This window comes from Rutidosis leptorrhynchoides, chromosome 5, assembly GCF_046630445.1.
Source record: "Rutidosis leptorrhynchoides isolate AG116_Rl617_1_P2 chromosome 5, CSIRO_AGI_Rlap_v1, whole genome shotgun sequence".
Classification (NCBI taxonomy): Eukaryota; Viridiplantae; Streptophyta; class Magnoliopsida; order Asterales; family Asteraceae; genus Rutidosis; species Rutidosis leptorrhynchoides.
Genome location: NC_092337.1, coordinates 91,664,761 through 91,691,735, shown reverse-complemented (window position 1 = coordinate 91,691,735; position 26,975 = coordinate 91,664,761). Strand labels below are relative to the sequence as shown.

General features: G+C 33.3%; 1 protein-coding gene across 2 annotated transcripts; it reads left to right on the top strand.

Moving 5' to 3' along the window:
• The first annotated feature begins 17,151 nt into the window (after positions 1–17,151).
• On the top strand, positions 17,152–24,543 carry LOC139848308 (probable 1-deoxy-D-xylulose-5-phosphate synthase, chloroplastic). 2 transcript variants are annotated; one of them, XM_071838041.1, is made up of 10 exons: positions 17,152–17,550; positions 18,987–19,106; positions 19,496–19,660; positions 20,009–20,159; positions 20,772–21,037; positions 21,115–21,397; positions 22,007–22,296; positions 22,856–23,134; positions 23,539–23,823; positions 24,224–24,543. In XM_071838041.1, exons 1-10 carry the CDS (start codon positions 17,380–17,382, stop codon positions 24,371–24,373), a joined length of 2,160 nt encoding a protein of 719 aa, XP_071694142.1. In that variant the 5' UTR covers positions 17,152–17,379; the 3' UTR covers positions 24,374–24,543. The 2 variants fall into 2 exon arrangements, with proteins under 2 accessions (XP_071694142.1, XP_071694143.1); XM_071838042.1 differs by having other exon boundaries at positions 17,427–17,550; positions 18,997–19,106.
• The last annotated feature ends 2,432 nt before the right edge of the window (positions 24,544–26,975 follow it).

The window sequence follows — 26,975 nt, the reverse complement described above, 5'->3', positions numbered from 1 at the left end:
GATCATGTAGTATAGTAAATGATAAATTCCGTGTATCGTGTAGTGACCCGAACTTTTCCATGTTTATATATATTAAATGAAATTGTTATTTACATGATTAAGTGTTTCCAACATGTTAAGCAATCAAACTTGTTAAGACTTGATTAATTGAAATAGGTTTCATATAGACAATTGACCACCCAAGTTAACCGGTGATTCACGAACGTTAAAACTTGTAAAAACTATATGATGTCATATATATGGATATATATATATATATATATATATATATATATATATATATATATATATATATATATATATATATATATATATATATATATATATATAGTTAACATGGTATTATGATAAGTAAACATATCATTAAGTATATTAACAATGAACTACATATGTAAAAACAAGACTACTAACTTAAGGATTTCAAAACGAGGCATATATGTAACGATTATCGTTGTAACGGCATTTAATTGTATATATATCATATTAAGATATATTAATATATCATAATATTATGATAATGTAATAATTTAACATCTCTTTAGATATAATAAACAATGGGTTAACAACATTTAACAAGATCGTTAACCTAAAGGTTTCAAAACAACACTTACATGTAACGACTAACGATGACTTAACGACTCAGTTAAAATGTATATACATGTAGTGTTTTATTATGTATTCATACACTTTTGAAAGACTTCAAGACACTTATCAAAGTACTTCTACTTAACAAAAATGCTTACAATTACATCCTCATTCATTTTCATCAACAATTCTACTCGTATGTACTCGTATTCGTACTCGTACAATACCCAGCTTCTAAATGTATTTACTATTGGTATATGCACTCCAATGATTAGCTCTTAGCAGCTCTTGTAAGTCACCTAACACATGTGGGAACCATCATTTGGCAACTAGCATGAAATATCTCATAATATTACAAAAATATTAGTAATCATTCATGACTTATTTACAAGTAAACAAAATTACACATCCTTTATATCTAATCCATATACCAACGAACAAAAACACCTACAAACACTTTCATTCTTCAATTTTCTTCATCTAATTGATCTCTCTCAAGTTCTATCTTCAAGTTCTAAGTGTTCGTCATAAATTCTATAAGTTCTAGTTTCATAAAATCAAGAATACTTCCAAGTTTGCTAGCTTACTTCCAATCTTGTAAAGTGATCATCCAACCTCTAGAAATCTTTCTTATTTATAGTAAGATATCTTTTTAATACAAGCTAATACTCATATTCAAACTTTGATTCAATTTCTATAACTATAACAATCTTATTTCGAGTGGAAATCTTACTTGAACTTGTTTTCGTGTCATGATTCTGCTTCAAGAACTTTCAAGCCATCCAAGGATCCTTTGAAGCTAGATATATTTTTCTCATTTCCAGTAGGTTTACCTACTAAAATTAAGGTAGTAATTATGTTCATAACATCATTCGATTCATACATATAAAACAATCTTATTCGAAGATTTAAACTTATAATCACTAGAACATAGTTTAGTTAATTCTAAACTTGTTCACAAATAAAGTTAATCCTTCTAACTTGACTTTTAAAATCAACTAAACACATGTTCTATATCTATATGATATGCTAACTTAATGATTTAAAACCTGGAAACACGAAAAATACCGTAAAACCGGATATACGCCGTCGTAGTAACACCGCGAGCTGTTTTGGGTTAGTGAATTAAAAACTATGATAAACTTTGATTGAAAATTTGTTCTTCTGGGAAAATGATTTTTCTTATGAACATGAAACTATATCCAAAATTCATGGTTAAACTCAAAGTGGAAGTATGTTTTCCAAAATGGTCATCTAGACGTCGTTCTTTCGACTAAAATGACTACCTTTAAAAAAACGACTTGTAACCTGTATTTCCAACTATAAACTTATACTGTTTCTGTTTTTATTCATAAACTTAAGTTCAATATGAAACCATAGCAACTTGAAACACTCAAAACGGATTTAAAACAAAGAAGTTATGGGTAAAACAAGATTGGATAATTTTTCTTGTTGTAGCTACGTGAAAATTGGTAACAAATCTATATTAATCATATCCTAGCTAACTCATATTGTATTATACACGTATTCTAATATATTATATAATCTTGGGATACCATAGACATGAATACAATGTTTTGACATATCATATCGACGCATCTATATATATATTTCGGAACAACCATAGACACTCTATATGCAGTAATGTTGGAGTTAGCTATACAGAGTTGAGGTTGATTCCAAAATATTATATATACTTTGAGTTGTGATCTAGCCTAAGGCTTGTATACACGAGGTCATGGATTGATTCAAGATAATATATATATTGCTTTTTTTTTCTGTACATCTAACTGTGGACAACTAGTTGTAGGTTATTAACGAGGACAGCTGACTTAATAAACTTAAAACAGCAAAACGTATTAAAAATGTTGTAAATATATTTTGAACATACTTTGATATATATGTACATATTTGTTATAGGTTCGTGAATCGACCAGTGGCCAAGTCTTACTTCCCGACGAAGTAAAAATCTGTAAAAGTGAGTTATAGTCCCACTTTTAAAATCTAATATTCCCTGATGAGAATACATGCAGTTTTATAAATGTTTTATAAAATAAACACAAGTAAATGAAACTACATTCTATGGCTAGATTATTAAACCAAATATGCCCCTTTTTAGTCTGGTAATCTAAGAATTAGGGAACAGACACCCTAATTGACGCGAATCCTAAAGATAGATCTATTGGGCCCAACGAGCCTCATCCAAAGTACCGGATGCTTTAGTACTTCGAATTCATCGTGTCCGAAGGAAGTCCCGGAATGATAGGGGATATTCTATATGCATCTTGTTAAGGTCGGTTACCAGGTGTTCACCATATGAATGATTTTTATCTCTATGTATGGGATGTATATTGAAATATGAAATCCTGTGGTCTATTATTACGATTTGATAAATATAGGTTAAACCTATAACTCACCAACATTTTTGTTGACGTTTAAAGCATGTTTATTCTCAGGTGATTATTAAGAGCTTCCGCTGTTGCATGCTATTATATGGACAAGATTTGGTGTCAGCATGCTTGTATAATATTGTTTAAAACTGCATTCGAGATTTATTTTGTTGTAACATATTAATATTTGTAAACCAATATGTATTGGTAGTGTGTAAGTGTGATATTTGTTAGATTATCATTTCTGGATAATCTAAGTGGTGTCTTGTTAACCTTGTCGATAAAATAAAGGTTATGGTTTGTTTTAAAAACGAATGCAGTCTTTGAAAAACGTCTCATATAGAGGTCAAAACCTCTCAACGAAATCAATTAATATGGAACGTTTATAATCAATATGAACGGGATATTTCAGTTGGTATCATAGCGTTGGTCTTAGAGAACCAGAAATTTGCATTAGTGTGTCTTATAGAGTTTGTTAGGATACATTAGTGAGTCTGGACTTCGACCGTGTTTTCTTTAAAAATGATTGCTTAACACTTTTGTTGGAAATTATATATTATTAACATGTAAATATTATGTGATATATTAACCTCTTAATGTGTTTGATATTGTGTGATAGATGTCTACCACTAGTATAAATCCCATTGATTCACCTAATAATAATGAAGAGTCGAATATATTTTGGGAAGATTCACAAATTCCCGAAGAGGAATCGGAAGAAGAGGAACCGAAAGAGGAGGAACCGGAAGAGGAGGAACCGGAAGAGGAGGAATCGGAAGAGGAGGAACCAGAAGAAGAAGAGGTTCCGGAGGAAGAAATATTGATACCTATAGTAAATCGATTAAATAAAAGAAAATCCTCAACCAACGGACCAAAGTTAATAATGGTCAATGGTGTTTCCACCGAGGAAGCAAAATATTGGGAAGATTACCAATTTTCCGATGAATCGGATCCCGATAAGGATTCCGATGATGTTATAGAAATTACCTCGACCCAATTTAATAAAGCGAAAGAAAATAATAAGGGAAAAGGTATAAAAATAGAGAAACCCGATTCCAACCCCGAGAACTTTATATGTATCGGCAACATCCATATTTCCTAAAATGTAACAATGACCTGGGAACCTCTAAACCACCAGGTTTTTCTAAATCATTGTGAAAAATGACGGCTCGTATTAGAGGAACACCATATATTCCTAGAAAATTGGGAAAACGAACCAAGTCCGAAGAAGAAGAAACCAGTGATTCAGATTAGAGGGTTGTAATCATGTTGTGTATTATATGTATTGTAGTGTGCTTGTACTTTTATGTTCTATGTAAAAATTGATTGTATTGTTTGTTAATTATCTTTTACGAATCTAATCCTTGTCTATTTTACAGTATAAAAACAAAATGGACGTTAAGGGTAGACAACCGAATATTTTAGAAGATCTACCAGAGGATATGATTGAGGAAATCTTGTCTAGAGTCGGTCAGAATTCATCAGCACAATTAATTATGGTAAAATTAACTTGTCAAACATTTGAAAGACTTTCCAGAAATGCCTTAGTTTATAAAAGGCTTTCCTTTGATAGGTGGGGTATATCACATTGGGGAGACCGTAAGTTACGCCGTGTTTTCTTTAAAGCGTTAAATGCGGGGAACCCAAATTTAATTTTACGCTACGGGTTAAGAACCTATTTTGACTCAACATATCTCAACATAGGATTTCGTGAATTAGAAAGAGCTTCTAACATGCAACATAAAGAAGTATGTTATGCTTACGGGTTAGTGATGTTCGCTTCTTACCAAAGTGAGAAAAAGAACATCGGATTGCAGCTTTTAAATAAAACCTTCCCACAAGTGACGGATTCAGTAGTTGGGGTGAGAAACAAGGTTTTTAGATTATTACGGGGCTGTTGGACATTACGAAACCCTCGTCCTTTTGAAGACATTACAACATGCTGCCTAGCCAATGGTCATAACGGTTATTTTCCACAAGACCAAGGATGGGAAGTCGTCTTAGTAAAACCAGAATGCATGACTTGTTTCTGGACTTATGAATTACGTGTCTTTATTTCCTTTACTAAACAACTTGCGTATTAACTAGATTTATCTTCAAAACTGTCTTGTATCAAAGTGTACTATATTTCATGTTATATGTAATATAGCGATGTTGTAAGTTTGAAGAATATTTATATGTGATATATTATTATAATCAGTTTTTCATATGGAATTGTAGTAGTTGAATTGTATATTAGCTACTAAGTATGAACTTAACGGGTAGGTAGTACCCGAATTTAAACTTATAAAACGCTAATATGAAGAAAAAGCTTTTATAAATGAGTTCATATTATGCTACAAAATACTATTGACTACTCTTAATATTCTGTATGATTAACTCGATTCAGTTGGCTATTTTGAAGGAAATGGCACCGACTACTCGACACACCATGAATATGAGCGAAGAGGAATTTTGTACCTTTCTTGCTGCAAACATAGCCGCAGTACAGGCTGCGCTACATACCAACAATAACTCTGAATCTAGCAATGCAGCTAACGGCGCAAGAAATCGTGTAGGATGCTCCTACAAAGAATTCACTGCCTCCAAACCTTTGGAATTTGATGGAACCGAAGGACTAATTGGATTGAAACGGTGGACCGAGAAAGTCGAATCGGTGTTTGCCATAAGTAAGTGTACTGAAGAGGACAAAGTTAAGTACGCTACGCATACCTTCACAGGTACTGCGTTAACGTGGTGGAACACCTATCTTGAACAGGTAGGACAAAATGCTGCTTATGCACTACCGTGGTCGGCATTCAAGAAATTGATGAACGAGCAGTATCGTCCTAGAAACAAAGTCAATAAGCTCAAGGTAGAGCTTAGAGAGTTACGAACACAAGGGTTCGACATTACCACGTATGAACGACGATTCACAGAGTTGTGCCTATTGTGTCCGGGAGCGTTCGAAGATGAAGAAGAGAAGATCGACGCGTTTGTAAAAGGGTTACCAGTAAGGATTCAAGAAGATGTGAGTTCACACGAGCCCGCTTCCATACAAAAGGCAAGTCGAATGGCTCATAAACTCATAAATCAGATTGAGGGAAGAATTAAAGAGCAGGCAGCCGAAGAAGCCAACACGAAACAACTCAAGAGGAAGTGGGAGGAAAACGGTGACAAGAGTCACCAGTACAACAACAATAACAATTACAACTACAATCGCAACAACTATCCCAACAACCGCAACAACAATCGCAACAATAACCGCAATCCTAACAATAACTACAACAAACATCCCAACAACAACAACAACTACAACAACTGTTTCAACAACAATAACAATCCCAACAACAACCTCAATAACAACAACGGCAACAAAAACCAAAAATAGCCATGTCATAGGTGTGAAGAAAATCATCAGGGGTTTTGCACGACATTTTGCAACAGGTGTAAAAGAAATGGTCATAGCGCGATAAAGTGTGAGGTCTACGGACCAAAGTTTAATAGAACTAAAAGAACAAATAGTGTCGGAACAAGTAATGCTGGAACGAATAGTGTCGGAGCAAGTAATACCAATGCTGTTTGTTATAAATGTGGAAAACCAGGCCACATTATTAGAAATTGCCCGAATCAAGGGAATACTAATGGGCAGGGCCGTGGAAGAGTTTTCAATATTAATGCAGCAGAAGCACGGGAAGTCCCGGAGCTTGTTACGGGTACGTTTCTTATTGATGATAAATCTGCTTATGTTTTATTTGATTCGGGTGCGGATAGAAGCTATATGAGTAGAGAATTTTGTGCTAAATTAAGTTGCCCATTGACGCCTTTGGATAATAAACTTTTACTCGAATTAGCAAATGGTAAATTAATTTCAGCAGATAATATATGTCGGGATAGAGAAATTAAACTGGGTGATGAAACGTTTAAGATTAATTTAATACCAGTCGAGTTAGGGAGTTTTGATGTAATAATTGGCATGGACTGGTTGAAGAAGGTAAGAGCAGAGGTCGTTTATTACAAAAATGCGATTCGCATTATGCGTGAAAAAGAAAAACCTTTAATGGTGTACGGAGAAAAGAACAACGCGAAGTTAAATCTTATTAGTAGTTTGAAGGCGCAAAAACTAATAAGAAAAGGTTGTTATGTCATTCTAGCACACATCGAGGAAGTTAAACCTGAAGAAAAGAACATCAGTGATGTTCCCGTCGCAAAAGAATTTTCCGATGTATTTTCGAAAGAATTACCGAGATTACCCCCACATCGATCCGTTGAATTTCAAATAGACCTTGTACCAGGAGCTGCACCAATAGCTCGTGCTCCATACAGACTCGCACCCAGCTAAATGAAAGAATTACAAAGTCAGTTACAGGAACTTTTAGAGCATGGTTTCATTCGACCAAGTACATCACCATGGGGAGCTCCTGTTCTGTTTGTCAAGAAGAAAGATGGTACATTCAGGTTGTGTATCGACTACCGAGAGTTGAACAAACTTACCATCAAGAACTGTTACCCATTACTGAGAATTGACGACTTATTTGATCAACTACAAGGCTCGTCAGTTTATTCGAAGATCGATTTACGTTCTGGATATCACCAAATGCGGGTGAAAGAGGATGACATTCCGAAGACTGCTTTTAGGACGCGTTACGGTCATTACGAGTTTATGGTTATGCCGTTTGGATTGACTAACGCACCATCTGTGTTCATGGACCTCATGAACCGAGTGTGTGGGTCATATCTTGACAAGTTTGTCATTGTTTTCATCGATGACATACTTATTTACTCGAAGAATGATCAAGAGCACGAAGAACATTTAAGAAAAGTGCTAGAGTTGCTGAGAAAAGAAAAACTGTACGCTAAGTTTTCAAAGTGTGCATTTTGGTTGGAAGAAGTTCAATTCCTCGGTCATATAGTAAACAAATAAGGTATTCAGGTGGATCCAGCAAAGATTGAAACCGTTGAAAAGTGGGAAACCCCAAAAACTCCGAAACACATACGCCAATTTTTAGGGCTAGCTGGTTATTACAGGAGATTCATCCAAGATTTTTCCAAAATAGCAAAACCCTTGACTGCATTAACGCATAAAGGGAGGAAATTTGAATGGAATGATGAACAAGAAAAAGTGTTTCAATTGTTGAAGAAAAAGTTAACTAAGGCACCTATATTCTCATTACCTGAAGGGAATGATGATTTTTTGATATATTGTGACGCCTCAAAGCATGGTCTCGGTTGTGTATTAATGCAACGAACGAAAGTATTTGCTTATGCGTCTAGACAATTAAAGATTCAAGAGCAGAATTATACGACGCATGATTTGGAATTAGGCGCGGTTGTTTTTGCATTAAAGACTTGGAGGCACTACTTATATGGGGTCAAAAGGATTATATATACTGACCACAAAAGTCTTCAACACATATTTAGTCAGAAATAACTGAACATGAGGCAGCGCAGGTGGATTGAATTGTTGAATGATTACGACTTTGAGATTCGTTATCACTCGGGGAAGGCAAATGTGGTAGCCGACGCCTTGAACAGAAAGGACAGAGAACCCATTCGAGTAAAAGCTATGAATATAATGATTCACAATAACCTTACTACTCAAATAAAGGAGGCGCAATAAGGAGTTTTAAAAGAAGGAAATTTAAAGGATGAAATACCCAAAGGATCGGAGAAGCATCTTAATATTCGGGAAGACGGAACCCGGTATAGGGTTGAAAGACTTTGGGTACCAAAATTTGGAGATATGAGAGAAATGGTACTTAGAGAAGCTCATAAAACCAGATACTCAATACATCCTGAAACGGGGAAGATGTACAAGGATCTCAAGAAACATTTTTGGTGGCAGGGTATGAAAGCCGATGTTGCTAAATATGTAGGAGAATGTTTTACGTGTTCTAAGGTCAAAGCTGAGCATCAGAAACCATCAGGTCTACTTCAACAACCCGAAATCCCGGAATGGAAATTGGAAAACATTACCATGGATTTCATCACTAAATTGCCAAGGACTGCAAGTGGTTTTGATACTATTTGGGTAATAGTTGATCGTCTCACCAAATCAGCACACTTCCTGCCAATAAGAGAAGATGATAAGATGTAGAAGTTAGCATGACTGTATTTGAAGGAAGTCTTCTCCAGACATGGAATACCAATCTCTATTATCTCTGATAGGGATGGAAGATTTATTTCAAGATTCTGGCAGACATTACAGCAAGCATTAGGAACTCGTCTAGACATGAGTACTGCCTATCAACCACAAACTGATGGGCAGAGCGAAAGGATGATACAAATGCTTGAAGACATGCTACGAGCATGTGTTATTGATTTCGGAAACAGTTGGGATCGATATCTACCGTTAGCAGAATTTTCCTACAACAGCTACCATTCAAGCATTGAGATGGCACCGTATGAAGCACTTTATGGTAGAAAGTGCAGGTCTCCGATTTGTTGGAGTGAAGTGGGGGATAGACAGATTACAGTTCCGGAGATAATACAACAAACTCGAGAAGATCATCCAAATTCAATAACGGTTGAAAACCGCCCAAAGTTAACAAAAGAGCTACGCTGACATTAAAAGAAAAGATATAGAATTTGAAATTAGAGAGATGGTCATGCTTAAAGTTGCACCTTGGAAAGGCGTTGTTCGATTTGGTAAAAGAGGGAAATTAAATCCAAGGTATATTGGACCATTCAAGATTATTGATCGTGTCGGACCAGTAGCTTACCGACTTGAGTTACCTCAACAACTCGCAGCTGTACATAACACTTTCCACGTCTCGAATTTGAAGAAATGTTTTACTAAAGAAGATCTCACTATTCTGTTAGATGAAATCCAAATCAACGAAAAACTTCAATTCATCGAAGAACCCGTCGAAATAATGGACCGTGAGGTTAAAAGACTTAAGCAAAACAAGATACCAATTGTTAAGGTTCGATGGAATGCTCGTAGAGGACCCGAGTTCACCTGGGAATAAGAAAATCAGATGAAGAAGAAATACCCGCACTTATTTTCAGAAGATACGTCAACACCTCCAACTGCTTAAAATTTCGGGATGAAATTTATTTAACGGGTAGGTACTGTAGTGACCCGAACTTTTCCATGTTTATATATATTAAATGAAATTGTTATTTACATGATTAAGTGTTTCCAACATGTTAAGTAATCAAACTTTTTAAGACTTGATTAATTGAAATAGGTTTCATATAGACAATTGACCACCCAAGTTGACCGGTGATTCACGAACGTTAAAACTTGTAAAAACTATATGATGTCATATATATGGATATATATATAGTTAACATGGTATTATGATAAGTAAATATATCATTAAGTATATTAACAATGAACTACATATGTAAAAACAAGACTACTAACTTAAGTATTTCGAAACGAGGCAGATATGTAACGATTATCGTTGTAACGACATTTAATTGTATATATATCATATTAAGATATATTAATACATCATAATATCATGATAATGTAATAATTTAACATTTCTTTAGATATAATAAACAATGGGTTAACAACATTTAACAAGATCGTTAACCTAAAGGTTTCAAAACAACACTTACATGTAACGACTAACAATGACTTAACGACTCAGTTAAAATGTATATACATGTAGTGTTTTAATATGTATTCATACACTTTTGAAAGACTTGAAGACACTTATCAAAGTACTTCTACTTAACAAAAATGCTTACAATTACATCCTCATTCATTTTCATCAACAATTATACTCGTATGCACTCGTATTCGTACTCGTACAATACCCAGCTTCTAAATGTATTTACTATTGGTATATACACTCCAATGATCAGCTCTTAGCAGCCCTTGTGAGTCTAACACATGTGGGAACCATCATTTGGCAACTAGCATAAAATATCTCATAAAATTACAAAAATATTAGTAATCATTCATGACTTATTTACAAGTAAACAAAATTACACATCCTTTATATCTAATCCATATACCAACGACCAAAAACACATACAAATACTTTCATTCTTCAATTTTCTTCATCTAATTGATCTCTCTCAAGTTCTATCTTCAAGTTCTAAGTGTTCTTCATAAATTCTATAAGTTCTAGTTTCATAAAATCAAGAATATTTCCAAGTTTGCTAGCTTACTTCCAATCTTGTAAAGTGATCATCCAACCTCAAGAAATCTTTCTTATTTATAGTAAGATATCTTTCTAATACAAGGTAATACTCATATTCAAATTTTTATTCAATTTCTATAACTATAACAATCTTATTTTGAGTGGAAATCTTACTTGAACTTGTTTTCGTGTCATGATTCTGCTTTAAGAACTTTCAAGCCATCCAAGGATCCTTTGAAGCTAGATCTATTTTTCTCATTTCCAGTAGGTTTACCTACTAAAATTAAGATAGTATTGATGTTCATAACATCATTCGATTCATACATATAAAACTATCTTATTCGAAGATTTAAACTTGTAATCACTAGAACATAGTTTAGTTAATTCTAAACTTGTTCACAAATAAAGTTAAACCTTCTAACTTGACTTTTAAAATCAACTAAACACATGTTATATATCTATATGATATGCTAACTTAATGATTTAAAACCTGAAAACACGAAAAACACCGTAAAACCGGATATACGCCGTCGTAGTAACACCACGGGCTATTTTGGGTTAGTTAATTAAAAACTATGATAAACTTTGATTTAAAAGTTGTTCTTCTGGGAAAATGATTTTTCTTATGAACATGAAACTATATCCAAAAATCATGGTTAAACTCAAAGTGGAAGTATGTTTACAAAAATGACTTGTAACCTGTATTTCCGACAATAAACTTATACTTTTTCTGTTTTAATTCATAAACTTAAGTTCAATATGAAACCATAGCAACTTGAAACGCTCAAAACAGATTTAAAACGAAGAAATTTTGGGTAAAACAAGATTGGATAATTTTTCTTGTTGTAGCTACGTGAAAATTGGTAACAAATCTATATTAATCATATCCTAGCTAACTCATATTGTATTATACATGTATTCTAATATATTTTGTAATCTTGGGATACCAAAGACACGAATATAATGTTTTGACATATCATATCGACCCATCTATATATATATTTCGGAACAACCATAGACACTCTATATGCAGTAATGTTGGAGTTAGCTATACAGGATTGAGGTTGATTCCAAAATATTATATATACTTTGAGTTGTGATCTAGCCTGAGTCTTGTATACACGAGGTCGTGGATTGATTCAAGATAATATATATATTGCTTTATTTTCTATACATCTAACTGTGGACAACTAGTTGTAGGTTATTAACGAGGACAACTGACTTAATAAACTTAAAATCGCAAAACGTATTAAAAATGTTGTAAATATATTTTGAACATACTTTGATATATATGTACATATTTGTTATAGGTTCATGAATCGACCAGTGGCCAAGTCTTACTTCCCGACGAAGTAAAAATCTGTGAAAGTGAGTTATAGTCCCACTTTTAAAATCTAATATTTTGGGATGAGAATACATGCAGTTTTATAAATGTTTTACAAAATAGACACAAGTAAATGAAACTACATTCTATGGCTAGATTATTAAACCGAATATGCCCCTTTTTAGTCTGGTAATCTAAGAATTAGGGAACAGACACCCTAATTGACGCGAATCCTAAAGATAGATCTATTGGGCCCAACGAGCCCCATCCAAAGTACCGGATGCTTTAGTACTTCGAATTCATCATGTCCGAAGGGAGTATCGGAATGATAGGGGATATTCTATATGCATCTTGTTAAGGTCGGTTACCAGGTGTTCACCATATGAATGATTTTTATCTCTATATATGGGATGTATATTGAAATATGAAATCTTGTGGTCTATTATTACGATTTGATAAATATAGGTTAAACCTATAACTCACCAACATTTTTGTTGACGTTTAAAGCATGTTTATTCTCAGGTGATTATTAAGAGTTTTCGCTGTTGCATGCTATTATATGGACAAGATTTGGTGTCAGCATGCTTGTATAATATTGTTTAAAACTGCATTCGAGATTTATTTTGTTGTAACATATTAATATTTGTAAACCAATATGTATTGGTAGTGTGTAAGTGTGATATTTGTTAGATTATCATTTCTGGATAATCTAAGTGGTGTCTTGTTAACCTTGTCGATAAAATAAAGGTTATGGTTTGTTTTAAAAACGAATGCAGTCTTTGAAAAACGTCTCATATAGAGGTCAAAACCTTGCAACGAAATCAATTAATATGGAACGTTTATAATCAATATGAACGGGACATTTCATATCGTTCCAAAGACAGTTGTATTAGTCAAACTAGAATTAGAAACTATATTATGATTAACTAAGTAAATGAAACTTAAAGGTACAAGATATTATGTTTTTGTGGCTATTTAACGATTAACCAAATCAGAGAAGATTAAAGGTAAAAACAATATTTTTCGTCTTTTAAGTTTTTATAATGAAAATAAGTGCAAAGAAAGCAAATAAGATAGTTTGATTTAGATTAAAGAGACGAAATGTTCATCTAGATCTTTTACCCTCGGTATTGGATGTAAGTTTTGATATTAAAACCCGATTGAATGATTATGTGCGTAAGTTATCTAATAGGTTCACTAAGAGTTCTCTTTAATAAATACGCAAACACAATTACAAGATCAAGGGTTCCCTTTTCACTATAGTTCTTGTATTTGTAATCGGATAACTTAACTAGTTCTAAGGCTTGAAACTTGACTTCTATGTTCATAGTTATCAATAATTGTACAAACGTTCGTTGCATACAATTCATCCCTATATCGTTTAACCTATTGAATCTAATTTACCCCCTTGGTCCGGTTTAGTAAACAATCAATCTGAGACAAGCTGATTGTAAATCAATATGATAAATCAACAAGAGTTCTCTTTATCAACAACATATCAATTAACTAGTTACAAATGATTTTTTAACATCAATAAGTATGTTCTTGAATCAAACTTAGAACTATCACACAAAATACATTCAATCCATAAGATTACATCCAATACCTCAGTTATTAATCTAGACAAACATTATAGAGTTTAGCCAATAATCATATTAACAAACAACAGATCAATCAAGTGATAAGTAGAATTCATTGTTAAGAACAAGAAATCAACCTATTAGAGAATGAATCTTGAATGGAGAAGGTGTTGAATCTTGATTCTTGGATGTTAAGCCTCTTCAAAGAGCTTGGAGTTCTCCAAAATAGCTCCTAAAATCGTCTTCCAACTCCTCTGGTTCGTGTCTGATCGTATCTCCCCTCACTGGCCTATCAATCATCTTCTTTTAAAGTGGGTAAAGTGGGTCAAAAGTCAAAAAGTCGGCTGAAACCTACTACTGGACGGCGTCCAAGACTCTGGACGGCGTCCAGTTGTAAAGGTCTGGACGGCGTCCCATTTCTTGGACGGCGTCCAGGTGTGAAGAACTGGACGGCGTCCCAATTTCTTGGACGGCGTCCAAATGAACTAAGGTTCACTGTCTCGTTTTTTAATGTTCTCCCTTCATTTGGACGGAGTCCCAATCATTTTGGACGGAGTTCAACATATCTGAAGCCTTGTTTTATCATTTTAGAGCGCTAATTTGACCCTAACTTGTATCGGGATCGACCATGATGATATCACAACTTTATATAATGGTCATAAATCATCAAAATTCTTTATAAACCACTTTCCGATACAATTTACATACCTTCGTGCATTGCTTGTAGAAACCGCCTTAACTATCCTTGATTCGAGAGTATTTCTCACGATATTGCGAGAGATATATATGATGTAATTTAGCAATATCACCCCATTATCTAACCAAACCCTAAATTTCTTTCTTCATATCAGCAACTAATTTTTATTTTATTTCTTGACATATATATATCATTACCATCAGTCAAATCAATGTTTAAAAACGTAAAATACCAAAACCCACATATATCAACAAGGAACATGTAACAATGGAATCCGACTAGAACTATCAGAGTTCTTCTGTCGGAGTATAAACATAACAACGACATCTGGCTAGAACTTTGACGGACCTGCAACCCTTAGATCTGACCACATGAGAACATGTAACCAGAGGGTTGCGAAATTAGTGATGTTTTTTAAAGGCACCACCTTCGTTCACTTTCATTATGTCTCTTGTTATCAAAAATGATGATGGTGTTACCGCCACCACCTCACATCCTCACATTACTCTCTGAAAATATGGAAGTCTGTATTCACACGAAAGAAATCATTATATAGTAAAAATATTCATATATGGGTTCATAATATTATTCATAAACAGAAAACTCAATTCATTGACGGTAGATACGCTGCAAATATTATTTCAGGTGGTGGCTATGAACTAATCGACGACCATGAACAAAATGATTTCCAGGCGCTTTTTTAAATTCTTCAATTTACATATGCAAATAGGAGGGTATGATATGAGCGTATAAAATTTCGAGTGTAGTTATCATGGTTTGTTGTCTAATAAAGTCGATACATTGTATGTGGGTATGATAAAGATAAGAATGTTTGCCTTTTCTAATCATGAATCATTTTGTATTATCAGTTTTTGTTTATTCAACTTTAGGTTGATAGATCTTAGATCGCTGAATAAGTATAAAGATGAAGATGATTAAAATTAAATGTAAAAAAGATAAAAGGATGAAAATACCTCTCATGTTTTGCACATGACAAGAATTTAACGGAGAAAAATCAATATCCGTCAGTTGCAGGGACTATCCGTCCAAGATTTATAAACCACATGATGAAACGTGAAAGTTTTGACAAACCACATGTACTAATAGAGATGACAATGAATCGGATATGGATTGAGTGATACGTATCCATATCCATATCTATATCCACTTAGTTTTTGTTTATCAATATTCATATCCAGTTAATTTCAGTTCATCCATCCATATTAAAATACACTAGATTAAATGGGTTAATGGATATACCTTGGATATTAAGACAACGTTATATTATTTCCTAATATGCGTTGAAAAGAAAAATGTAGTATAGATAAAATAGATATATAATATGACATAATTAAATCTATCCAGAAGAATGAGTGATCTCTGTCGAAGATAGAACACAATTTATTGAAATTACTATTATAAATAGATTATGAATAATTTGATATGTAATTTGTATGTTTATTTTGTTAAATATACGTGTTTTTTATAATAATATAGTTATAATTATTTCATTGTAAGGTTGAAAGCAAAATGTAAATTTAACGTTAAATACTTTTATAATAGTATATATGTAAGTTTATATTTATTTATTTGTATATGTATTTCGGGTGTAAATTGATATATCTATAGTTTCTATTAAAATCCTATAATGACGATTTCATTATTAGGCTAATTCCTTTGTTAAAAAAAATGAAAAAGAAAAAGAAAAAAATCTATGTTTGATGGGTGATATCATTAATCTAAATAATTTTGAATTAAAATTAAATCTTATTAATTAATTATTATTATTAAATTTTATTGATAATTATTTTAATTATTAAAATTAAATAATTTTGAATTATTTTAATTAGTTCTTTTGAATTAAGTACGGGAAAATATAAAAGCTAGGCAGAAGGAAACCAATTTTAAATTTATATTATAATTTACACTTTTAAAATAAAATGACAACCAATATTATCTCTTATGATTGGATGCGAGTTTTTTAATATGCATTTTAGGTGTTTGATGAAATGTTCAGCTGACGAGTTTCTTAGTCGGACTATGTGGTTCCACGGGTCATTAAACTAAATGACTTTAACATTTACGTTCACTTAATACCTAAAACATATCATTAAACTGTTTCGTTTAAATAAACCCGTAATTCCACGGGTCATTTCAATAGCATATGAATAAAAATTTTCATCCATGTTCATATGCATTTTTATTTGGGTTCATCTGTGTCTATATTTATATTCATTTAGACTTATCTATATTAATTATGAACCGGGTAAATCGGGTGAATATTATCTAGATGACATTATAGGTGTAATTATATTTAAATAAAATAATGAAAATATTATATATTTTATTATATTCTTATTCTTTTAACTATAAACAAGAGAACATATATGATCGGGCCGGCTTTTCATACAAAATTTCATTACACCAAAAAGTAAATCAGATACAGACAAACAATTGTTTGTATTGCAGTTGTGGAGTGTCTATCCCATCTTGTCACTTCACTTATTCACCTTTCAACAACTACCAAACCCTAATTTCTTTATTATTTTTTTATATCCTCCAATTGATTTATGATTTATTGATTCTTTTTCATCAAAATATCCACCAACCTAATCCTTGTTCTTGTTCTTTAGTTCCAACTAACCTATCTGATCGTATACATACATACACACATCAATTGCAATCATTCAAGTTTATTTATTTTTGTTTATACTGATAATTAATGACTACTGCTGCTTCTGCACATTGTTCTTTCACTGTAGCTGCTCATTTCAATGAAAATTCAAGCAATTTTGCTTCTAAATTTGATGCCTCTAGTTTTTATTTCAATTCTAATGGTGAATTTCAAAAAATCAGCTTGCATTCTAGCCCTGCTTCTAAAATTTGCTCAAAGGTGCGCCTTTTATATTTTACTATGTTATGTTATCCCTTAGGAATGTTTGTGATTTAAGATTTACATTTGTTTATTATTTTAGTTGTAAACTTTTATGATTGGTTAATTGTAATGACATTTGACCTGTGTTAATTTATATATTGAAAGGTGCTTAATACTAAATTTAGATTTAATCAAGAGGGAAGCACTTTTTTGGGGAAGTGGGGGGAAGTAATTTTTTTTCGTTTTTTGAAAAAACATTGTTCACGAACATTATAGATTAGATGAAAATATGAACATTTAAAAAAGACACTCTGTGATGAATGTCATTATTTTGGCGGGAAAACGCTCGAAGAAAAAAATAAAAACATTCAATGCTGAGTTTTTTTTAAGGGGTTAGAAATTAGGGTTTAGAAATTAGGGTTTAGAAATTAGGGGGTTATAAATTAAGGTTTAGCTATTAGGGTTTAGAAATTAGGGTTTTGGGTTTAGAAATTAGGGTTTAGGGTTTAGAAATTAGGGTTTAGATTGAATATTTTAACACGAACGGTTTAGAGTTTAGGGTTTAGGGTTTACGGAGTAAACCCGAAAACCCAAAACCCTAAACCCTAAACCATAAACTCTAAATCGGGCTAAATTCGAAAAAAACACTTCACACAAGATGAAAACAAAACGATGCAAATAAACTCAGCAGTAAAAAATTCAATGCATTGAATGTTTTTATTTTTTTCTTCGAGCGTTTTTCCGCCAAAATAATGACATTCATCACAAAGTGTCTTTTTTAAATGTTCATATTTTCATCTAATCTATAATGTTTGTGAACAAAGTTTTTTCAAAAAACGAAAAAATAAAAAAAAAATAATTTGCTTCCCCCTTCCCCAAAAAAGTGCTTCCCTCTTGATTATGACCCATACTAAATTTATGTATTATATTTTATACTTATATGTATGACTTACAAAATGGCCAATTAGTGAGTTTGGGGGAGGTGTATTTAAGCTGATTTCGATGATGTTAAATTCGAGTGTGGGGGCAAAAACGATTATAGGTACTGATTTTATGAGCATTCAGCGCAAAATAAGTTGCTTTAGAAACAAATCTAACTGGGATGGATGACAATCTAGTTACGAACACATAGTTATAAGCAACAGCGATTCACGTTCTAGAATTGAAATACTGACTTTGAAAACGCACATACACACGTTATCCTTACAATAATGCTAAACAAAAGAAATAAAAATAGTTCTTTAGGAGTCAGAGCTTTTGGACCAAAATGATGAAGTTTTTTTTATATTATTTTATTTTATTTTATTCATGCATTTGCGTTTACAACGTTAGTTCAAATTCACTTGTTGATACAAAGGAGTTTTTTTTTTTTTACAAGGATGTCTGTTTTATATTTGTCTTAACCTTTTTAACCCTTAATGTCGTGTGTTTATTCTTTGGTTTCACTAATACAGGGATATGTAGGTCGATTACGTGCTCTGCCAGAAGAAGGTGATACGTTTTCAGAGAAGCTCCCGACACCTATTCTTGATACGATCGAAACCCCTTTGCACTTAAAGAACCTATCACATAAGGTTTTATTAACTGCTAAAACCATCCCCTTTAGTTGGCAATTTTAACCCATTTACTTCCGAATGGGTCGATTTGGGTTGTGTTTTATTTGAGTCAATTAAGTCTGAAAGGGGTTAAAGTCGCCCAAAGTCTATTCTAATGCATTTCTTTTATTCATAGATTTAGACTTACTATTATTATCATAAAAACTGTAAGGTTAGTTTGCAATCGTAATTAACACATTGATTGCTTACAAAAAATATGTACAAAAGTGTTTGTCGGTCAGTCTGACCCTGTGAGTTTCGACCAAGATATAAAGGACCCGACAATCCATGCAGTGTGCCACCTGTACTCTTATCTTATGGATTTTTTAGCATATTAATTCTTTACTTACTAACCGAGCTATAATTAGGAATTGAAACAATTGGGTGATGATATTCGCTCAGAGTTGTCGTTTATAAGAAACGAGACACAAAAGTCTGTGAAAGCTAGCATGTCAGTAGTGGAGTTGACTATTGCTATACATCGCGTGTTTTCTGCCCCGATGGACAAAATATTGTGGGATGTTGGAGAGCAAGTAAGCTTGTATCTTACACTTATTACATGTATGCAAACTGTAGTTTTGAGTTTTAAAGTCCAATACCAATATATAAATGAAATCAAAGTACGATGCTTTTTGTTACAGTTTGTCTTTTAAAGTCCTAACGTCGTAGATTAACCATATCCAGATCCTTTTTATATACTACTGCAGCTGCTTCCTTTTTTTTCTTCTTTAGATTTTACTACGGTCCCTCTTAGAAGTGTTACAAATGTAGGTTTGGTGTGTTGTAATGTGAACTGTATGAAGTTTGATGCTTTTATGTAGATAAATATATAAATAAACACTTTATAGTAAGTGTTTTTTTTTTTTTTGAAATGGGAACAGACTTATGCACATAAGATTCTTACGGGAAGAAGGTCAGCTATGCGTATGCTTAGACAAAAGAACGGAATATCCGGCTATACATGTCGTTCCGAGAGTGAGTTTGATCCCTTTGGTGCTGCACATGGATGCAACAGTATTTCTGCTGGACTAGGTATATTTTTGTCATGTTTTTTGTTTTTTTTTTTGTTTTTTTTTCATGGTGACTTGTATATACATAAGCTACATCATTCAATGCACTATCACAACGTATTAGTTAAAGGTGGTAATATTGGTCAATTGAGGTTATGCTGTCCTTATTGGGTCAAATGGGTAGCTTTTAGGAAGTTAGTTAACATGGAAACGGGTTGAATTAAGTCGTTCAAAATATAATCAAAATGCATAAACCTCCCAACCTTTTAGTTTACAATTAAATAATCACTGTAATAATAGAGTCCTATCATATCTGGCTTATATATCCAAATAACAACTCAAGTTTTTTAATCTTTTTTGCTGGGTCAACTTAAACCACACTAAAAATTGCCCATTTTGACCCAAACTCGTTTTGGCTTGCTATCAACCATCATACCTATTTCTGCCACCTCTATATAAAGTTTACCGTGAGTCTCATTAGAATAACAGAGTATTATTCTTGTACAAAAACTTTTTCAGAGCATGTTCTTGCAATCATGCATATCTAGTAGATCATTTACAATAAATTGCCATTGCAAGTGAATTCCTGTATGAATTTTATGTTAAGTTGAAATAATCTGGTGGTTATTTACAGGAATGGCAGTTGCACGAGATCTTAAAGGGAAGAGAGAACGCATAGTTGCAGTCATAAGTAATGAAACAATCATGGCTGGACAACTTTATGAGGCTATGAGCAACGCAGGATATCTCGATTCAGATATGATTGTGATCCTAAACGATAGCCGTCAATCGTTACACCCAAAATTAGAAGTTCCTAAAACTCCAATTAACGCCCTTTCAAGTGCTTTTAGCAAGTTGCAATCTAGCAAATTGTTCCGCAAGTTTCGAGAAGCTGCTAAGGTATCCTTTTTATCTGTAAAATATTGCTTAATACACGTTTATGCTTGACTTAATCTAACATTGATCTTGTGTTGTAGGGTATGACAAAGAGAATTGGTAAGGGTACGTACGAATGGGCGGCTAAAGTTGATGAATATGCACGTGGTATGCTTGGTCCACTAGGGTCAACTTTATTTGAAGAACTTGGTTTGTATTACATTGGTCCTGTTGATGGTCACAATATTGAAGACCTTATTTGCGTTCTCGATCAAGTGGCGTCTTTGGATTCAACTGGTCCTGTTTTAGTTCATGTTATAACAAATGAAGATAAAGAAGTTAAAATCGAGAAGCGGATTGGGGTATCCAACAAATACAAGGAAGGTGTGTGCTTTTATCCCTTTTCTATTTTTTTTATTTGAATTCTTTATTTTTTAGTAATATTAACAAGGTTGCAAAAATCACTAGTTGGGGAGTACCCGTTCGGGAATCTTTAGGGAGTACTCGGCAACTCGGGGAGTACTCGGATGTTGACTAAGTTTGACTTTGACCAATTTTGACCGATTTATGCTCATTTTTGACCGAGTTTTGATCAGTTTTGACCTAGTTTTGAATGAGTTTTGACCGATTTCCCGAGTAATTCCGAATTATTGCAGAGTTTGACCATTTGACCAGCTTCTAACCGAGTACTCGTCGAGTAATTCCGAGTTCTGCAACACTGAGTATTGATAATATGCTCTTCAATATAATAATACACATAAAACAAACATCAATATAGCTTTACACATTTAGAGTAAAAAATATAAAATGTGGGAATGCAGGTAAAGATTAGCAATAAGTAAGGTAAATGCAAAATTAGATATATTATCCTTAAATTAACTAAGTTAATTTTTGTATTGGTTCAAATTTTTGCAAGAATCACTTTTAGTACTTTCATCCATACACGTTGACTTAAACCGTGACTTAACTTATTTTCCCTCTTATATGAAACAGATCCATATGACTCAGGCCCGCAACCGAGTCGACGTAGCCAAACGTATAGCGACCGGTTTGCTGAGGCTTTGATCATGGAAGCACAACTAGACAAGGATATAATGGTGGTTCATGCAGGAAATGGAATGGAACCGTCACTTAGATTATTTCAAGAAAAGTTCCCGGATCGGTTATTTGATGTAGGGATGGCGGAACAACACGCAGTCACGTTCTCGGCTGGTTTATCGTGTGGCGGGTTGAAGCCATTTTGTATAATACCGTCTACCTATCTTCAAAGAGCATATGATCAGGTTCCTTTTTCTCCATCACAATGTCTCGAGATTCTGATACGAATTATCATGGGTTGTAAAATGGGTTGGGTCGGGCAAGTAGGTTTGGAGACTAACCCATCCCGTTTTGCCCAAAATTCGGGCTCAGTCGGGTCTGAGTCAGTCAAAGTTGGTCAAAATTTTGATGTTTTTAAAATTAGATTTTGTGCCGTGAATCAATACTTGAAATATTTATGTTTTCTGTTTGATATATTTATGTGTAATATATATGTTTAATTTATTTTTTACTAAAAGTCAACTTTGGTCAACGCCCGAATCGTCCCCAACTCGCGACTTTTACAACTGCTCAAAATTGATTTTGAATCAAATTCCAGACATTAAAATGAAACTCAGAACCCACTTTTTTTATTTTATTTTATTGTATTTTATTTTATTTATTTTTTATCTTCATCCTATTTGACAGTCAAAGTCATAATATGGTTTAACTAGATCATGCAGTTATCTATTTATGACTGGGGTGGATTTTGGCAACATAGATGATAAATGGTCTAACTGTTTTCGTCTTCATTGCATGTATTAGGTGGTCCATGATGTAGATAGGCAAAAGATACCAGTGCGTTTTGTGATTCCGAGTGCCGGTTTGGTAGGCTCTGATGGTCCTATTAATTGTGGAGCTTTTGACATAACATTTATGTCATGTTTGCCAAACATGATAGTTATGGCACCTTCTGATGAGGTTGAGCTTGCTAACATGGTGGCCACTGCATCTTGCATTGATGATCGGCCCGTCTGCTTTCGATATCCTCGAGGTGCCATTGTCAAATCAAACAGCTCTATATGCCATGGAGTTCCCATTGAGGTATAAGTGGTCTGGGTTGATACATGTTACCTTTTAAGCGGGTCAAATTGGTCTGGGTCAAATGGGCCCACAAACCATTTTAGGTTTAATTAGATTTCGTTTTTTTATAAAGAACTAATGCGGTAATCATAATTACAAAGCAGAATAGTTTTTTTTTTAGTAATGATTTGAATCTTAAAATATATTAATATGTAGAGTTGTATAGATCAAAATAGAATTTGGAAGACTTCACCTCTTCCCCTTGTAGCATTTTCTTTCCCCTCTATTTTTGACCCGTTTGAGTTTAAAGACAATAGCTTTATAAGTAAATTGTTTGAAATTGTATCCATGGTTGCAAATGGCGGTTGGCGTATAATTTTGAGCACGTTTTATTATTCAACTGAACTGAATGTTGTTGTCTCCAGATTGGTAAAGGAAGAATTCTCGTAGAGGGCAAGGAGATTGCGTTGCTCGGGTACGGAGCGATGGTCCAGAATTGCCTACGAGCTCAGTCTCTTCTTTCGGAACTTGGTATCGAAGTAACAGTTGCTGATGCGAGATTTTGCAAGCCCCTTGATATAAAACTTGTTAGACAATTATGTGATAATCACTCGTTCTTGATCACTGTTGAGGAAGGCTCTATTGGAGGATTTGGATCACATGTTGCACAATTCATAACTCTTGATGGAAAACTTGATGGATCAATCAAGGTAAATGTATTTCATTAGATTGCAGAGGTGGCAAAATGGGTGGGTTGGGTTGGTAACAGGTTTGGTTCAAAAATGGTCATTCTTTGGTGTGGATCGAATTGTGTTGGACTACAAAAATAATATATTTGCACAATCTCAGTGGGTCCCATTACACCACTAGTTTGGATTTTTTCTTTTAACAAAGTACCCTTCAAATTGCACAGGTGACCACTAAATTTAACTACAAGGACCCATGTTTTTAGGATTTATGATTTTTTGAGGGTAAACAGCCGTACCCTTCAAATAATTAGTTTTGAGAAAAAAAAAATTGGGACCCTTTTGAGTTTGGATCCTAGATTCGCCACTGCATGTATATTTAAATATAGACCCTAATCTTGCATTAACTTGTTTACTATTTCAGTGGAGGCCGATAGTGTTGCCAGATAACTACGTGGAGCATGCATCACCAATGGAACAACTTGCTCTAGCCGGTCTAACCGGACATCACATTGCTGCAACAGCACTTAGCCTGCTTGGTCGAACCCGCGAGGCTCTTCTGTTGATGTGTTAAAAAGATGAAAATAGTTTGTTCTTGTTAATTTTGTACTGTGGTATCTTCACCTTCGGTTCAATTAATTGGAAGGGTCGAAAAGTACCCAGTCTCTTATTGTCCTATTGTACCTGCATACCCATCACATCTTACCCTGAGTAACCAAGTAAATATCCAACAACTTTTGTTCATTTGTAGAGCTTCATCACATAAAAATGTCTGTTGTATGTTCCGTTTGATGTACCTTGGGGTCATGAACGTTGCATACATCAAGAAGATTGGATGCTTTCTCGCTTTTGCAACATTAGACCACGTATTAACCCACATCAGCGCCACGTTAACACTAAGACTAAGAGTAAGACTGCAGACCTACCTATCGTAACAGACCCATGTCGTACTGGTCGGTCCCATAAATATGTAAGATCATGTTTATCCATTCAGTGGTAGATAGACCATAAAGCAAGTATTTACTTTTAAACAGATAGAAGATAGAAGATGAAATGGTATTTGTTCATAAAGGTGAACACGACTTGAATTTTGTGATGGTCAAAATTATAATTTGTAGCAATTAATTACATAGTTCTAGAGGCCCATCTTATTGTAGGCAGTTCAATGTGTACAGATCTATGGAGATAGGTTTGGGTCAGACTCAGATTCATTAAAACACTTTCATTCATTCATTCATGGCTATTAAATGTTAGTAACAAAATTCTTTCCTGATAGTGATATTAACAAGAGGAGGTTAGCTTGCTACGCTGTGCGAAATTACGAAATTATTCAATATTCGTATTTGCGTTGTAAGAAATTAATTGCACAGATTCGTCTCAATTATATTGTATACTATATTTTTTTAGATGTACCCAACACATAACTCATTGCCAAAAATGTTACTCATTAGGTTTAGGATAAAAACTAGATAAAATTCGACCGCGCGTTGCTGCGGTTGTATTCAACGCGCTATCGAATTTGGATATATGTTGTTTGGTACCCAATATATCTAATAAGTTGAGTTGTTTGTTGTACGTGTATGTATATGTATGAAATATAACCCGAAATATTTAGTGTTTTTTTAACGATGTTCGTTTCGTTCGTAGTTAGTCCCGTTTTGTTCGTTAGATTTTTTCTAGTTGAATGGTGATTTCGGAAAAATTTAACTCGCAACGAACGAGAAGATAAGACCCGTTAAAAATTCGGGTGGAATTATTATCTTTTATTTTAATAAAATTATGTATTTACGCTTTCTACTCCTGAAAAAGTGTAAAGTTGAGGGACCGTTTTGTAAATTGAGCCGAATTTGAGGGATCTGTGAACGCGAACTCAAAATGACAATAAAAAAATAGTTGAAACTACAAAATTCTCCATGTACTTTAGTGTATATATATATATACTATAAACGCGAACTCAAAATGACAATAAAAAAATAGTTGAAACTACAAAATTCTCCATGCACTTTAGTGTGTATATATATATATATATATATATATATATATATATATATATATATATATATATATATATATATATATATATATGTATATATAAAATTCGACCGCGCGTTGCTGCAGTTGTATTCAACACGCGATCGAATTTGGATATATGTTGTTTGGTACCCAATATATCTAATAAGTTGAGTTGTTTGTTGTACGTGTATGTATATGTATGAAATATAACCCGAAATATTTAGTGTTTTTTTAACGATGTCCGTTTCGCGCGTAGTTAGTCCCGTTTTGTTCGTTAGATTTTTTCTAGTTGAACGTTGATTTCGGAAAAATTTAACTCGCACCGAGCGAGAAGATAAGGCCCGTTAAAAATTCGGGTGGAATTATTTTTTTTTTTATTTTAATAAAATTATGTATTTATGCATTCTACCCCTGAAAAGTGTAAAGTTAAGGGACCGTTGTGTAAATTGAGCCGAATTTGAGGGATCATTTATAGTGTGAACGCAAACTCAAAGTGACAATAAAGAATAGATGAAACTACAAATATATCCATGTACTTTAGTATGTAGGGATAACTGAAAAGTGTAAAGTTAAGGGACCGTTGTGTAAATTGAGCCGAATTTGAGGGATCATTTAGAGTGTGAACGCAAACTCAAAGTGACAATAAAGAATAGATGAAACTACAAATATATCCATGTACTTTAGTATGTAGGGATAACTGAGAAGTGTAAAGTTAAGGGACCGTTGTGTAAATTGAGCCGAATTTGAGGGATCATTTATAGTGTGAGCGCAAACTCAAAGTGACAATAAAAAATAGATGAAACTACAAATATATCCATGTACTTTAGTATGTAGGGATAATAATAATAATAATAATAATAATAATAATAATAATAATAATTCATTTGCAAAATAAAACTGGGGCGTACTCCACTAAAGTTTAAAAATAAAAGTCACATCACCTTTATAAATAGATGATATATATATATATATATATATATATATATATATATATATATATATATATATATATATATATATATATATATATATATATATATATTGTTAAAGATTTATGTTTGGAGATGTATCATATTTGCGATGCATCTTTTCTAATATAGTGATAACAAATAAATATATGCGTAGTATAGATTCCGTAACCAATAATATAGTCGTCTACATTT